Source organism: Dendropsophus ebraccatus, chromosome 11 (genome assembly GCF_027789765.1).
Source record: "Dendropsophus ebraccatus isolate aDenEbr1 chromosome 11, aDenEbr1.pat, whole genome shotgun sequence".
Classification (NCBI taxonomy): Eukaryota; Metazoa; Chordata; class Amphibia; order Anura; family Hylidae; genus Dendropsophus; species Dendropsophus ebraccatus.
In genome coordinates, this window is record NC_091464.1 from 100,518,884 (window position 1) to 100,536,455 (window position 17,572).

General features: G+C 49.9%; 1 protein-coding gene across 1 annotated transcript in view; it reads right to left on the minus strand.

The window, feature by feature from the left end:
* The window catches only part of PWP2 (PWP2 small subunit processome component), a 63,524-nt gene extending 50,379 nt beyond the window's left edge, over positions 1-13,145 (minus strand). The window contains exons 1-2 of the mRNA XM_069946039.1: positions 13,041-13,145; positions 6,181-6,293 (exon numbers count right to left, since the gene is read on the minus strand). Coding sequence (XP_069802140.1) covers positions 6,181-6,293; positions 13,041-13,058 — 131 coding nt within the window. The 5' untranslated portion in view covers positions 13,059-13,145. The remainder of the gene's footprint in view (positions 1-6,180; positions 6,294-13,040) is intronic.
* Positions 13,146-17,572: the final 4,427 nt, after the last annotated feature.

Sequence of the window (17,572 nt, forward strand, 5' to 3'; positions counted from 1 at the left end):
ATGGGGGCACAGCTGAGATGGCATTATTACTATATAGGGGCACAGCTGGGATGGCATTATTACTATACAGGGGCACAGCTGAGATGGCATTTTTACTATATGGGGGCACAGCTGGGATGGCATTACTACTATATGGGGGCACAGCTGAGATGGCATTTTTACTATATGGGGGCACAGCTGAGATGGCATTATTACTATATAGGGGCACAGCTGGGATGGCATTATTACTATACAGGGGCACAGCTGGGATGGCATTATTACTATATGAGCACAGCAGGGATGGCATTATTACTATATGAGCACAGCTAAGATGGCATTATTACTATATGAGCACAGCTGAGATGGCATTATTACTATATGGGGGCACAGCTGAGATGGCATTATTACTATATGGGGGCACAGGTGAGATGGCATTATTACTATATGAGCACAGCTGGGATGGCATTATTACTATATGAGCACAGCTGGGATGGCATTATTACTATATGGGCACAGCAGGGATGGCATTATTACTATATGAGCACAGCAGGGATGGCATTATTACTATATGGGGGCACAGCTGAGATGGCATTATTACTATATGGGGGCACAGCTGAGATGGCATTATTACTATTATGGGGGCACAGCTGGGATGGCATTATTACTATATGGGGGCACAGCTGAGATGGCAATATTACTATATGGGAGCACAGCTGAGATGGCATTATTACTATATGAGCACAGCTGAGATAACATTATTACTATATGAGCACAGCAGGGATGGCATTATTACTATATGGGGGCAGAGCTGGGATGGCATTATTACTATATAAGCACAGCTGAGATGGCATTATTACTATATGAGCACAGCTGGGATGGCATTATTACTATATGGGCACAGCAGGGATGGCATTATTACTATATGAGCACAGCAGGGATGGCATTATTACTATATGGGGGCACAGCAGGGATGGCATTATTACTATATGGGGGCACAGCTGAGATGGCATTATTACTATATGGGGGCACAGCTGAGATGGCATTATTACTATATGGGGGCACAGCTGGGATGGCATTATTACTATATGGGGGCACAGCTGAGATGGCATTATTACTATATGAGCACAGCTGAGATAACATTATTACTATATGAGCACAGCAGGGATGGCATTATTACTATATGGGGGCAGAGCTGGGATGGCATTATTACTATATGGGGGCACAGGTGAGATGGCATTATTACTATATGGGGGCAGAGCTGGGATGGCATTATTACTATATGGGGGCAGAGCTGGGATGGCATTATTACTATATGGGGGCACAGCTGGGATGGCATTATTACTATATGGGGGCACAGGTGAGATGGCATTATTACTATATGGGGGCACAGCTGAGATGGCATTATTACTATATGAGCACAGCTGAGATGGCATTATTACTATATGAGCACAGCTGAGATGGCATTATTACTATATGGGGGCACAGCTGAGATGGCATTATTACTATATGGGAGCACAGCTGAGATGGCATTATTACTATATGAGCACAGCTGAGATGGCATTATTACTATATGGGGGCACAGCTGAGATGGCATTATTACTATATGAGCACAGCTGAGATGGCATTATTACTATATGGGAGCACAGCTGAGATGGCATTATTACTATATGAGCACAGCTGAGATGGCATTATTACTATATGGGGGCACAGCTGAGATGGCATTATTACTATATGGGGGCACAGCTGAGATGGCATTATTACTATATGAGCACAGCTGAGATGGCATTATTACTATATGGGAGCACAGCTGAGATGGCATTATTACTATATGAGCACAGCTGAGATGGCATTATTACTATATGGGGGCACAGCTGAGATGGCATTATTACTATATGGGGGCACAGCTGAGATGGCATTATTACTATATGGGGCACAGGTGAGATGGCATTATTACTATATGGGGGCACAGCTGAGATGGCATTACTACTATATGGGGGCACAGCTGAGATGGCATTATTACTACTATATGGGGGCACAGCTGAGATGGCATTACTACTACTATATGGGGGCACAGCTGAGATGGCATTACTACTATATGGGGCACAGCTGAGATGGCATTAGTACTACTATATGGGGGCACAGCTGAGATGGCATTACTACTGTATGGGGGCACAGCTGAGATGGCATTACTACTATATGAGCACAGCAGGGATGGCATTATTACTATATGGGGGCACAGCAGGGATGGCATTATTACTATATGGGGGCTCAGCTGGGATGGCATTATTACTATATGGTGGCACAGCAGGGATGGCATTATTACTATATGGGGGAACAGCAGGGATGGCATTATTACTATATGGGGGCACAGCAGGGATGGCATTATTACTATATGGGGGCACAGCAGGGATGGCATTATTACTATATGGGGGCACAGCAGGGATGGCATTACTATATGGGGGCACAGCAGGGATGGAATTATTACTATATGCGCACAGCAGGGATGGCATTATTACTATATGGGCACAGCTGGAAAGGCATTATGGCACACTGTGGGCACTATATGAAAAAAGCATGTACCACTATATAACTCTTGGGGGCCTGAATGGTCAAATTTTGGCATACTTGTGTATACACGTCCCTTAGTGTGTATATTGGTGTATTCCTGTATATGCACGTCTTGTAGTACATAGCTGTATACATGTTCTGTAGTGTGTATATGGCTCTATTCCTGTATATACACCTCCAGGGTTCTGCCGAGACCCCCCTAGTAATGACAAATGATAATAGATATGTTACAGCCTCAGGTTGATGCTCAGTGAGCTACCTTTCCCCCCCACACACACTTTTTTGAAACAAATTGCCAGTTTGGCACGACCAGGTGGGTGTGGCTTGCAAAAGGGGTGTGGCTTAGAAAAGGGATGCGGCATAATTATCGCCCAATTTTTATTACCACGGCTACATGTACGATAAACCACGATATTGATTTAGGCCAATATCGCCCAGCCCTAATATACACAGAGGAGGAGGAGGAGGAGATACCAGACATTATACATCTATATACACAGAGGAGGAGGAGGAGGAGGAGGAGGAGATACCAGACATTATACATCTATAAACACAGAGGAGGAGGAGGATGAGATACCAGACATTATACATCTATAAACACAGAGGAGGAGGAGGAGGAGATACCAGACATTATACATCTATAAACACAGAGGAGGAGGAGGAGGAGGAGGAGGAGGAGGAGGAGGAGGAGATACCAGACATTATACATCTATAAACACAGAGGAGGAGGAGGAGGAGGAGGAGGAGGAGGAGGAGATACCAGACATTATACATCTATAAACACAGAGGAGGAGGAGGAGGAGGAGGAGGAGATACCAGACATTATACATCTATAAACACAGAGGAGGAGGAGGAGGAGGAGGAGGAGGAGGAGGAGGAGATACCAGACATTATACATCTATAAACACAGAGGAGGAGGAGGAGGAGGAGGAGGAGGAGGAGGAGGAGGAGGAGATACCAGACATTATACATCTATAAACACAGAGGAGGAGGAGGAGGAGGAGGAGGAGGAGGAGGAGGAGATACCAGACATTATACATCTATAAACACAGAGGAGGAGGAGGAGGAGATACCAGACATTATACATCTATATACACAGAGGAGGAGGAGGAGGAGGAGGAGATACCAGACATTATACATCTATATACACAGAGGAGGAGGAGGAGATACAAGACATTATACATCTATATACACAGAGGAGGAGGAGGAGGAGATACCAGACATTATACATCTATATACACAGAGGAGGAGGAGGAGGAGATACCAGACATTATACATCTATATACACAGAGGAGGAGGAGGAGGAGATACCAGACATTATACATCTATATACACAGAGGAGGAGGAGGAGGAGATACCAGACATTATACATCTATATACACAGAGGAGGAGGAGGAGGAGATACCAGACATTATACATCTATATACACAGAGGAGGAGGAGGAGGAGATACCAGACATTATACATCTATATACACAGAGGAGGAGGAGGAGGAGGAGGAGATACCAGACATTATACATCTATAAACACAGAGGAGGAGGAGGAGGAGGAGGAGGAGGAGGAGGAGATACCAGACATTATACATCTATATACACAGAGGAGGAGGAGGAGGAGGAGATACCAGACATTATACATCTATATACACAGAGGAGGAGGAGGAGGAGGAGATACCAGACATTATACATCTATATACACAGAGGAGGAGGAGGAGGAGATACCAGACATTATACATCTATATACACAGAGGAGGAGGAGGAGGAGATACCAGACATTATACATCTATATACACAGAGGAGGAGGAGGAGGAGGAGATACCAGACATTATACATCTATATACACAGAGGAGGAGGAGGAGGAGATACCAGACATTATACATCTATATACACAGAGGAGGAGGAGGAGGAGATACCAGACATTATACATCTATATACACAGAGGAGGAGGAGGAGGAGATACCAGACATTATACATCTATATACACAGAGGAGGAGGAGGAGGAGATACCAGACATTATACATCTATATACACAGAGGAGGAGGAGGAGGAGATACCAGACATTATACATCTATATACACAGAGGAGGAGGAGGAGGAGGAGGAGGAGATACCAGACATTATACATCTATATACACAGAGGAGGAGGAGGAGGAGGAGGAGGAGATACCAGACATTATACATCTATATACACAGAGGAGGAGGAGGAGGAGGAGGAGGAGGAGATACCAGACATTATACATCTATATACACAGAGGAGGAGGAGGAGGAGGAGATACCAGACATTATACATCTATATACACAGAGGAGGAGGAGGAGGAGGAGATACCAGACATTATACATCTATATACACAGAGGAGGAGGAGGAGGAGGAGATACCAGACATTATACATCTATATACACAGAGGAGGAGGAGGAGGAGGAGGAGGAGATACCAGACATTATACATCTATATACACAGAGGAGGAGGAGGAGGAGGAGGAGGAGGAGGAGGAGGAGGAGGAGATACCAGACATTATACATCTATATACACAGAGGAGGAGGAGGAGGAGGAGGAGGAGGAGGAGATACCAGACATTATACATCTATATACACAGAGGAGGAGGAGGAGGAGGAGGAGGAGGAGATACCAGACATTATACATCTATATACACAGAGGAGGAGATACCAGACATTATACATCTATATACACAGAGGAGGAGGAGGAGGAGGAGGAGGAGATACCAGACATTATACATCTATATACACAGAGGAGGAGGAGGAGGAGGAGATACCAGACATTATACATCTATATACACAGAGGAGGAGGAGGAGGAGGAGGAGGAGGAGATACCAGACATTATACATCTATATACACAGAGGAGGAGGAGGAGGAGGAGGAGGAGGAGATACCAGACATTATACATCTATATACACAGAGGAGGAGGAGGAGGAGGAGGAGATACCAGACATTATACATCTATATACACAGAGGAGGAGGAGGAGGAGGAGATACCAGACATTATACATCTATATACACAGAGGAGGAGGAGGAGGAGATACCAGACATTATACATCTATATACACAGAGGAGGAGGAGGAGGAGATACCAGACATTATACATCTATATACACAGAGGAGGAGGAGGAGGAGGAGGAGGAGGAGATACCAGACATTATACATCTATATACACAGAGGAGGAGGAGGAGGAGGAGGAGATACCAGACATTATACATCTATATACACAGAGGAGGAGGAGGAGGAGGAGGAGGAGGAGATACCAGACATTATACATCTATATACACAGAGGAGGAGGAGGAGGAGGAGGAGATACCAGACATTATACATCTATATACACAGAGGAGGAGGAGGAGGAGGAGGAGATACCAGACATTATACATCTATATACACAGAGGAGGAGGAGGAGGAGGAGGAGATACCAGACATTATACATCTATATACACAGAGGATGAGATACCAGACATTATACATCTATATACACAGAGGAGGAGGAGGAGGAGGAGGAGATACCAGACATTATACATCTATATACACAGGAGGAGGAGGAGATACCAGACATTATACATCTATATACACAGAGGAGGAGGAGATACCAGACATTATACATCTATATACAGAGATTATTACGGCCGTCCTGCTTACTTTTTCAGATGAAAGACGCTGAGCTGATTCCCCACTGGACTGATGAGCGAGTTACCGTCGGGGGTGAAGGTCAGGTTTCCGCGGCGGTAGAACGTGCCTAGGAGATTACTGAACTGAAAGGAGAAGATATATTTGAAGTTCATAATAGAAAAGATGGAGGGTGATATAACTGACAAACGGGAGGGGCCACATATAAGTAGGAGCAATATCATCATCATCATTGTCACCGCTTCTTAAAATGAAACTAACAGGCTAGGGGGTCATTCTGTCACCTCGACCCTTAGCACCATTGTCAGCAAATCTTCTGATTGGTATACATACAAATGAGGCAGATTGGTGCACTGGGGGCGGGGCTACTGATCCTCCCCATTTGGCCCACCCCTCCTAATGAAGGGGTGCATCCCACCACAAAACACTGCTGCTAACACCGGTGTGTCTCTGTTCACACCAACAAATACAGGCTAGAGGTAAGGAGGAAGAAAGAACCTCAAGGTGTCCAACATACCACGTCTCGTATACTAATTCATTGTCCTTATAAAGATGGATGTAAGAATGTGTTGGGAACTGGTAGGAATAGGAAAACTAAAAGAAAATCTCACAATACAATCGTAATGGTGGGTAAGATCAATGAAAATCCATGAAAATTGTCCAACTAAAAAAGGCTACAATAAGGCCAATCCATCAGTCAGCAATAGTCTCATTGTGCTATCCGGACTCCTCGTGCGTGGCGTTGGCTTACCGCTCCGATGACAAGTTGTGCATGCAGCTTACCGGGGTAAAACCCGAGATCTCCCGAGCGTCTGATGGTGGAAGGAGTCTCTGTACATGCAGATTACCGGGGTAAAACCCGAGATCTCCAGAGCGTCTGATGGTGGAAGGAGTCTCTGTACATGCAGCTTACCGGGGTAAAACCCGAGATCTCCAGAGCGTCTGATGGTGGAAGGAGTCTCTGTACATGCAGCTTACCGGGGTAAAACCCGAGATCTCCGGAGCGTCTGATGGTGGAAGGAGTCTCTGTACATGCAGATTACCGGGGTAAAACCTGAGATCTCCGGAGCGTCTGATGGTGGAAGGAGTCTCTGTACATGCAGATTACCGAGGAAAAACCTGAGATCTCCGGAGCGTCTGATGGTGGAAGGAGTCTCTGTACATGCAGATTACCGGGGTAAAACCCGAGATCTCCGGAGCGTCTGATGGTGGAAGGAGTCTCTGTACATGCAGCTTACCGGGGTAAAACCCGAGATCTCCGGAGCGTCTGATGGTGGAAGGAGTCTCTGTACATGCAGCTTACCGGGGTAAAACCTGAGATCTCCAGAGCGTCTGATGGTGGAAGGAGTCTCTGTACATGCAGCTTACCGGGGTAAAACCCGAGATCTCCGGAGCGTCTGATGGTGGAAGGTGTCTCTGTACATGCAGCTTACCGAGATCTCCGGAGCGTCTGATGGTGGAAGGAGTCTCTGTACATGCAGATTACCGGGGTAAAACCTGAGATCTCCAGAGCGTCTGATGGTGGAAGGAGTCTCTGTACATGCAGCTTACCGGGGTAAAACCCGAGATCTCCGGAGCGTCTGATGGTGGAAGGTGTCTCTGTACATGAAGCTTCCATCAGGAACGACTAGCACTCGTGTTTGCCTTGTCCCCCCGATGGAAACTTCATGCACAGAGACACTTTCCACCTTCCATCCATCTAGCTCAAGCTACTACAACCCATCGTACGTAACCTGTCCGACTTGCGGGTTCCTTCCTCTCTTCCACGGCTGAGTCCGTGCGCTGGACACTGCAGAAACTAGTTCTAGCCGTTCCCGATGGAAGCTTCATGCACAGAGACACCTCCCACCAGACGTTCCAGAGATCTCGGGTTTTACCCCGGTAATCTGCATGTACAGAGACTCCTTCCACCATCAGACGCTCCGGAGATCTCGGGTTTTACCCCGGTAAGCTGCATGTACAGAGACTCCTTCCACCATCAGACGCTCCGGAGATCTCGGGTTTTACCCCGGTAATCTGCATGTACAGAGACTCCTTCCACCATCAGACGCTCCGGAGATCTCGGGTTTTACCCCGGTAAGCTGCATGTACAGAGACTCCTTCCACCATCAGACGCTCCGGAGATCTCGGGTTTTACCCCGGTAATCTGCATGTACAGAGACTCCTTCCACCATCAGACGCTCCGGAGATCTCGGGTTTTACCCTGGTAAGCTGCATGTACAGAGACTCCTTCCACCATCAAGACGCTCCGGAGATCTCGGGTTTTACCCCGGTAATCTGCATGTACAGAGACTCCTTCCACCATCAGACGCTCCGGAGATCTCGGGTTTTACCCCGGTAATCTGCATGCACAGAGACACCTCCCACCAGACGTTCCAGAGATCTCGGGTTTTACCCCGGTAATCTGCATGTACAGAGACTCCTTCCACCATCAGACGCTCCGGAGATCTCGGGTTTTACCCCGGTAATCTGCATGTACAGAGACTCCTTCCACCATCAAGACGCTCCGGAGATCTCGGTAAGCTGCATGTACAGAGACTCCTTCCACCATCAGACGCTCCGGAGATCTCGGGTTTTACCCCGGTAAGCTGCATGTACAGAGACTCCTTCCACCATCAGACGCTCTGGAGATCTCGGGTTTTACCCCGGTAAGCTGCATGTACAGAGACTCCTTCCACCATCAGACGCTCCGGAGATCTCGGGTTTTACCCCGGTAATCTGCATGTACAGAGACTCCTTCCACCATCAGACGCTCCGGAGATCTCGGGTTTTACCCCGGTAATCTGCATGCACAGAGACTCCTTCCACCATCAGACGCTCCGGAGATCTCGGGTTTTACCTCGGTAAGCTGCATGTACAACTTGTCATCGGAGCGGTAAGCCAACACCACGCACGAGGAGTCCGGATAGCACAATGAGACTATTGCTGACTGATGGATTGGCCTTATTGTAGCCTTTTTTAATTGGACAATTTTCATGGATTTTCATTGATCTTACCCACCATTACGATTGTATTGTGAGATTTTCTTTTAGTTTTCCTATTCCTACCAGTTCCCAACACATTCTTACATCCATCTTTATAAGGACAATGAATTAGTATACGAGACGTGGTATGTTGGACACCTTGAGGTTCTCTTCTTCTTACCTCCACCCCTCCTAATATTCATCGGCTCCATCTGGAGTGATGACCCCACAGAGCGCCCTCTCACTATTAGGAGCAGTGGGATGGAGCAGTGCATTATGGGTCTCCTGAAAACAGAGCTAAGGATCAAGATAAGACACAGTAACTACCTAAAGCCTCAGCGGACTACGCAGCACGGAAACATAACCGATCACCTACATCTAACCCAATAATCACTTCCTTTAGCAACACAGAGCAGAAGCAATGGCCGCCATCCTGGTAGCAGATCTGGGGGCTCTGTATATTGTTGACAGGGTATAATACAAGCTATGTAAACTGTGGCTCACCTATAATACACACCTCACTGCAAGTCTAAAGACACATGAAGTGTCAGTATATACACAGGGGGAGCAGTATATACACAGGGGGAGCAGTATATACACAGGGGGAGCAGTCTGGGGGGGAGCAGTATATACACAGGGGGAGCAGTATATACACAGGGGGGAGCAGTCTGGGGGGGAGCAGTATATACACAGGGGGAGCAGTATATACACAGGGGGAGCAGTCTGGGGGGAGCAGTATATACACAGGGGGGAGCAGTATATACACAGGGGGGAGCAGTATATACACAGGGGGGAGCAGTATATACACAGGGGGGAGCAGTATATACACAGGGGGGAGCAGTATATACACGGGGGGGGGCAGTATATACACGGGGGGGGGCAGTATATACACGGGGGGGGGCAGTATATACACGGGGGGCAGTATATACACGGGGGGGCATTCTGGGAGAGCAGTATATACACGGGGGGGCATTCTGGGAGAGCAGTATATACACGGGGGGGCATTCTGGGAGAGCAGTATATACACGGGGGGGCAGTCTGGGAGAGCAGTATATACACGGGGGGGCAGTCTGGGAGAGCAGTATATACACGGGGGGGCAGTCTGGGAGAGCAGTATATACACGGGGGGGCAGTCTGGGAGAGCAGTATATACACGTGGGGGCAGTCTGGGAGAGCAGTATATACACGGGGGGCAGTATATACACGGGGGGGGGGGGGTCTGGGGGGGCAGTATATACACGGGGGGGCAGTCTGGGAGAGCAGTATATACACAGGGGGGAGCAGTATATACACAGGGGGGAGCAGTATATACACAGGGGGGAGCAGTATATACACAGGGGGGAGCAGTATATACACAGGGGGGAGCAGTATATACACAGGGGGGAGCAGTATATACACAGGGGGGAGCAGTATATACACGGGGGGGGGGGGCAGTATATACACGGGGGGGGGCAGTATATACACGGGGGGGGCAGTATATACACGGGGGGCAGTATATACACGGGGGGGCATTCTGGGAGAGCAGTATATACACGGGGGGGCATTCTGGGAGAGCAGTATATACACGGGGGGGCATTCTGGGAGAGCAGTATATACACGGGGGGGCATTCTGGGAGAGCAGTATATACACAGGGGGGCAGTCTGGGAGGGCAGTATATACACGTGGGGGCAGTCTGGGAGAGCAGTATATACACGGGGGGCAGTCTGGGGGGGCAGTATATACACGGGGGGGGGCAGTCTGGGAGAGCAGTATATACACGGGGGGAGCAGTCTAGGAGAGCAGTATATACACGTGGGGGGGCAGTATATACACGGGGGGGGGGCAGTATATACACGGGGGGGGCAGTCTGGGAGAGCAGTATATACACGGGGGGGCAGTCTGGGAGAGCAGTATATACACGGGGGGCAGTCTGGGAGAGCAGTATATACACGGGGGGCAGTCTGGGAGAGCAGTATATACACAGGGGGAGCAGTATATACACGGGGGGCAGTCTGGGAGAGCAGTATATACACGGGGGGCAGTCTGGGAGAGCAGTATATACACGGGGGGGCAGTCTGGGAGAGCAGTATATACACGGGGGGCAGTATATACACGGGGGGGGCAGTCTAGGAGAGCAGTATATACACGGGGGGGCAGTCTGGGAGAGCAGTATATACACGGGGGGGCAGTATATACACGAGGGGAATTCTGGGGGAGCAGTATATACACGGGGGGGCAGTATATACACGGGGGGGCAGTATATACACGGGGGGGGCAGTATATACACGGGGGGGGCAGTATATACACGGGGGGGGCAGTATATACACGGGGGGGGCAGTATATACACGGGGGGGCAGTATATACACGGGGGGGGCAGTATATACACGGGGGGGCGGCAGTATATACACGGGGGGGCGGCAGTATATACACGGGGGGGCGGCAGTATATACACGGGGGGGCAGTATATACACAGGGGGGCAGTCTGGGAGAGCAGTATATACACGGGGGGGGCAGTCTGGGAGAGCAGTATATACACGGGGGGGCAGTCTGGGAGAGCAGTATATACACGGGGGGGCAGTCTGGGAGAGCAGTATATACACGGGGGGGCAGTATATACACGGGGGGGCAGTATATACACGGGGGGGGCAGTATATACACGGGGGGGCAGTATATACACGGGGGGGCAGTATATACACGGGGGGGCAGTCTGGGAGAGCAGTATATACACGGGGGGGCAGTCTAGGAGAGCAGTATATACACGGGGGGGCAGTCTGGGAGAGCAGTATATACACGGGGGGGCAGTCTGGGAGAGCAGTATATACACAGGGGGGCAGTCTGGGAGAGCAGTATATACACGGGGGGGCAGTCTGGGAGAGCAGTATATACACGGGGGGGCAGTCTGGGAGAGCAGTATATACACGGGGGGGGGGGCAGTCTGGGAGAGCAGTATATACACGGGGGGGCAGTCTGGGAGAGCAGTATATACACGGGGGGGCAGTATATACACGGGGGGGGCAGTATATACACAAAGGGAAAAGTATATACACAGAGGGGAGCAGTCTGGGAGAGCAGTATATACACAGGGGGAGCAGTATATACACAGGGGGGGGCAGTATATACACAAAGGGAAAAGTATATACACAGGGGGAGCAGTCTAGGAGAGCAGTATATACACAGGGGGAGCAGTCTGGGGGGGTCAGTATATACACAGGGGGAGCAGTCTGGGGGGGTCAGTATATACACAGAGGGGAGCAGTCTGGGAGAGCAGTATATACACAAAGGGAAAAGTATATACACAGGGGGAGCAGTCTAGGAGAGCAGTATATACACAGGGGGGAGCAGTCTAGGAGAGCAGTATATATACACAGGGGGAGCAGTCTGGGAGAGCAGTATATACACAGGGGGGAGCAGTCTAGGAGAGCAGTATATACACGGGGGAGCAGTCTGGGGGGGTCAGTATATACACAGGGGGAGCAGTATATACACGGGGGGGAGCAGTATATACACGGGGGAGCAGTCTGGGGGGGTCAGTATATACACAGGGGGAGCAGTCTGGGAGAGCAGTATATACACGGGGGGGGGGGGCAGTATACACACCGGGGGGAGCAGTCTAGGAGAGCAGTATATACACAGGGGGAGCAGTCTGGGGGGGAGCAGTATATACACAGGGGGGAGCAGTATATACACGGGGGGTGCAGTATATACACAGGGGGGGCAGTCTGGGAGAGCAGTATATACACGGGGGGGGCAGTATATACACGGGGGGAGCAGTATATACACGGGGGGAGCAGTATATAAACGGGGGGAGCAGTCTGGGAGAGCAGTATATATACACGGGGGGAGCAGTCTAGGAGAGCAGTATATACACGGGTGGGGGGGCAGTATATACACGGGGGGGCAGTATATACACGGGTGTTGCACACTTTTACCTTATATGAATACTTCATCCTCCCGGCTCCCGTATCACATGTGAACCACGTGTCTCGCTTGTCCGCCGCTATCTGACGTAATTTCCGGCAACATCCATGATTTTTACATGCAGGGCTCCAACAAAATGGCGTCTGCTGCTGGGTAATAAGCACGTGACTGGGCGTGGCTTCATGCTGTACAGCGTCCTCCCCCATCTCCTTCCCCCGCCCACTATGGATGTAGTAGTCCTTTGTGTAGGGGGCGCTGTAGTGTGTTAGTTATGGTAGTGGGTATTCATAGAGCAGTATATAGATGTATATGGTGGGTGGTCTCCTCTGGACGTGGCATATGGAGGGCTGAGGGGGGGTGTAGAGGGGGAGGGAATAGCTGGGTACACCTACAGCACACCGTCAGCACCTCAGGTACAGCTACAGCACACCGTCACCGCCTCAGGTACAGCTACAGCGCACCGTCACCACCTCAGCTACAGCGCACCGTCACCGCCTCAGGTACAGCTACAGCGCACCGTCACCGCCTCAGGTACAGCTACAGCGCACCGTCACCGCCTCAGGTACAGCTACAGCGCACCGTCACCGCCTCAGGTACAGCTACAGCTCACTGTCACCGCCTCAGGTACAGCTACAGCACACTGTCACCACCTCAGGTACAGCTACAGCGCACTGTCACCACCTCAGGTACAGCTACAGCGCACTGTCACCACCTCAGGTACAGCTACAGCACACTGTCACCACCTCAGGTACAGCTACAGCACACTGTCACCACCTCAGCTACACCACACTGTCACCACCTCAGGTACAGCTACAGCACACTGTCACCTACTCAGCTACAGCGCACTGTCACCGCCTCAGGTACAGCTACAGCACACCGTCACCGCCTCAGCTACAGCTACAGCACACTGTCACCTCCTCAGGTACAGCTACAGCACACTGTCACCACCTCAGGTACAGCTACAGCACACTGTCACCTCCTCAGGTACAGCTACAGCGCACTGTCACCACCTCAGCTACAGCTACAGCGCACCGTCACCACCTCAGGTACAGCTACAGCACACTGTCACCACCTCAGGTACAGCTACAGCACACTGTCACCACCTCAGGTACAGCTACAGCACACTGTCACCACCTCAGGTACAGCTACAGCACACTGTCACCACCTCAGGTACAGCTACAGCACACTGTCACCACCTCAGGTACAGCTACAGCACACCGTCACCACCTCAGGTACAGCTACAGCACACTGTCACCACCTCAGGTACAGCTACAGCACACTGTCACCACCTCAGGTACAGCTACAGCACACCGCCACCGCCTCAGGTACAGCTACAGCACACCGTCACCTCCTCAGGTACAGCTACAGCACACCGTCACCACCTCAGGTACAGCTGCAGCACACCGCCACCACCTCAGGTACAGCTACAGCACACCGTCACCACCTCAGCTACAGCTACAGCGCACTGTCACCCTCTCAGGTACAGCTACAGCGCACCGTCACCACCTCAGGTACAGGTACAGCACACTGTCACCACCTCAGGTACAGCTACAGCACACTGTCACCTCCTCAGGTACAGCTACAGCACACTGTCACCACCTCAGGTACAGCTACAGCACACTGTCACCCCCTCAGGTACAGCTACAGCACACTGTCACCACCTCAGGTACAGCTACAGCACACTGTCACCACCTCAGGTACAGGTACAGCACACTGTCACCTCCTCAGGTACAGCTACAGCACACTGTCACCTCCTCAGGTACAGCTACAGCTACAGCACACTGTCACCACCTCAGGTACAGCTGCAGCACACCGCCACCACCTCAGGTACAGCTACAGCACACTGTCACCCCCTCAGGTACAGCTACAGCACACTGTCACCTCCTCAGGTACAGCTACAGCTACAGCACACTGTCACCACCTCAGGTACAGCTGCAGCACACCGCCACCACCTCAGGTACAGCTACAGCACACTGTCACCCCCTCAGGTACAGCTACAGCACACTGTCACCCCCTCAGGTACAGCTACAGCACACTGTCACCTCCTCAGGTACAGCTACAGCACACTGTCACCCCCTCAGGTACAGCTACAGCACACTGTCACCACCTCAGGTACAGCTACAGCGCACTGTCACCACCTCAGGTACAGCTACAGCGCACCGTCACCCCCTCAGGTACAGGTATAACTTTTGGGGGGCAATACAATACTGTAATAACATTTTTTGCCAGACTTCTCTTTTAAAACTTACAAAGCTAACAGAGACTGATGATATAGAGTCATATGTGAAAGTATTTGAAAGAGCTGAAAGGGCTGAAGCTAATAAGTGGCCTGAGGCACAATGGCTCCTTCATTCAGCAGGCATACAGCCAGATGAGAACTATAAGAAGGTTGGGGCTGGGTTCACACACTGTATATTTCAGGCAGTATTTGGTCCTCATGTCAGGTCCTCATAGCAACCAAAACCAGGAGTGGATTGAAAACACAGAAAGGATCTGTTCACATAATAGTGACATTGAGTGGATGGCCGCCATATAACAGTAAATAACGGCCATTATTTCAATATAACAGCCGTTGTTTTAAAATAACAGCAAATATTTGCCATTAAATGACGGCCATCCACTCAGTTACATCATTGTGTGAACAGAGCCTTTCTGTGTTTTCAATCCACTCCTTGTTTTGGTTGCTATACAGCCTCAAATATACGTAGTGTGAACATAGCCTAAGGCTGCAATTCTGAGACGTTATAATGTGCATGCAGAATCCTTTCACCAAAGATTCAGGACCCACAGATACCAGGACAAAGAAGGACCTAGAGAGGCCTACACCCAGCTCAGGGGCGTAGCTAAAGGCTGATGGGCCCTGGTGCACAATGTTAGCTTGGGGCCCCCCATCTCCCCCCGATCAGGCAAAGTCCTATCTAACGTTATATCCAATTACTCTAATGTGCCACCATGTTCTAATGCCCTGTCACTGCCTCCACCTCATGTACTGCACTACTGCCCCCTATAGATAATGCCCTGTCACTGCCTCCACCTCATGTACTGCACTACTGCCCCCTATAGATAATGCCCTGTCACTGCCTCCACCTCATGTGCTGCACTACTGCCCCCTATAGATAATGCCCTGTCACTGCCTCCACCTCATGTACTGCACTACTGCCCCCTATAGATAATGCCCTGTCACTGCCTCCACCTCATGTACTGCACTACTGCCCCCTATAGATAATGCCCTGTCACTGCCTCCACCTCATGTACTGCACTACTGCCCCCTATAGATAATGCCCTGTCACTGCCTCCACCTCATGTGCTGCACTACTGCCCCCTATAGATAATGCCCTGTCACTGCCTCCACCTCATGTACTGCACTACTGCCCCCTATAGATAATGCCCTGTCACTGCCTCCACCTCATGTGCTGCACTACTGCCCCCTATAGATAATGCCCTGTCACTGCCTCCACCTCATGTACTGCACTACTGCCCCCTATAGATAATGCCCTGTCACTGCCTCCACCTCATGTACTGCACTACTGCCCCCTATAGATAATGCCCTGTCACTGCCTCCACCTCATGTGCTGCACTACTGCCCCCTATAGATAATGCCCTGTCACTGCCTCCACCTCATGTGCTGCACTACTGCCCCCTATAGATAATGCCCTGTCACTGCCTCCACCTCATGTACTGCACTACTGCCCCCTATAGATAATGCCCTGTCACTGCCTCCACCTCATGTACTGCACTACTGCCCCCTATAGATAATGCCCTGTCACTGCCTCCACCTCATGTGCTGCACTACTGCCCCCTATAGATAATGCCCTGTCACTGCCTCCACCTCATGTGCTGCACTACTGCCCCCTATAGATAATGGACTGTACTGTGTCATTGTCTAACCATTGTATTCCAATCTTTGACCAGCAGGCACGATGAAGTTTGAACTTCTGCAACCTGGAGAAGTCACCTGATGTCACCTGCAGTCCTATGTAACACCACAGAAAACACAGTGATAACTCTCTGCGTACAGATAATGTAGTAGATGTCACCTGCAGTCCTATGGAACACCACAGATAACACAGTGATAACTCTCTGAGTACAGATAATGTAGTAGGTGTCACCTGCAGTCCTATGTAACACCACAGATAACAGTGATATCTCTTAGTACAAATAATGCAGTAGATGTCATCTGCAGTCCTATGTAACACCACAGATAACACAGTGATATCTCGGAGTACAGATAATGTAGTAGCCACCTGCAGTCCTATGTAACACCACAGATAACACAGTGATATCTCGGAGTACAGATAATGTAGTAGCCACCTGCAGTCCTATGTAACAGCACAGATAACACAGTGATATCTCGGAGTACAGATAATGTAGTAGCCACCTGCAGTCCTATGTAACACCACAGATAACACAGTGATAACTCTCTGAGTACAGATAATGTAGTAGGTGTCACCTGCAGTCCTATGTAACAGCACAGATAACACAGTGATATCTCTGAGTACAGATAATGAAGTAGTCACCTGCAGTCCTATGTAACAGCACAGAT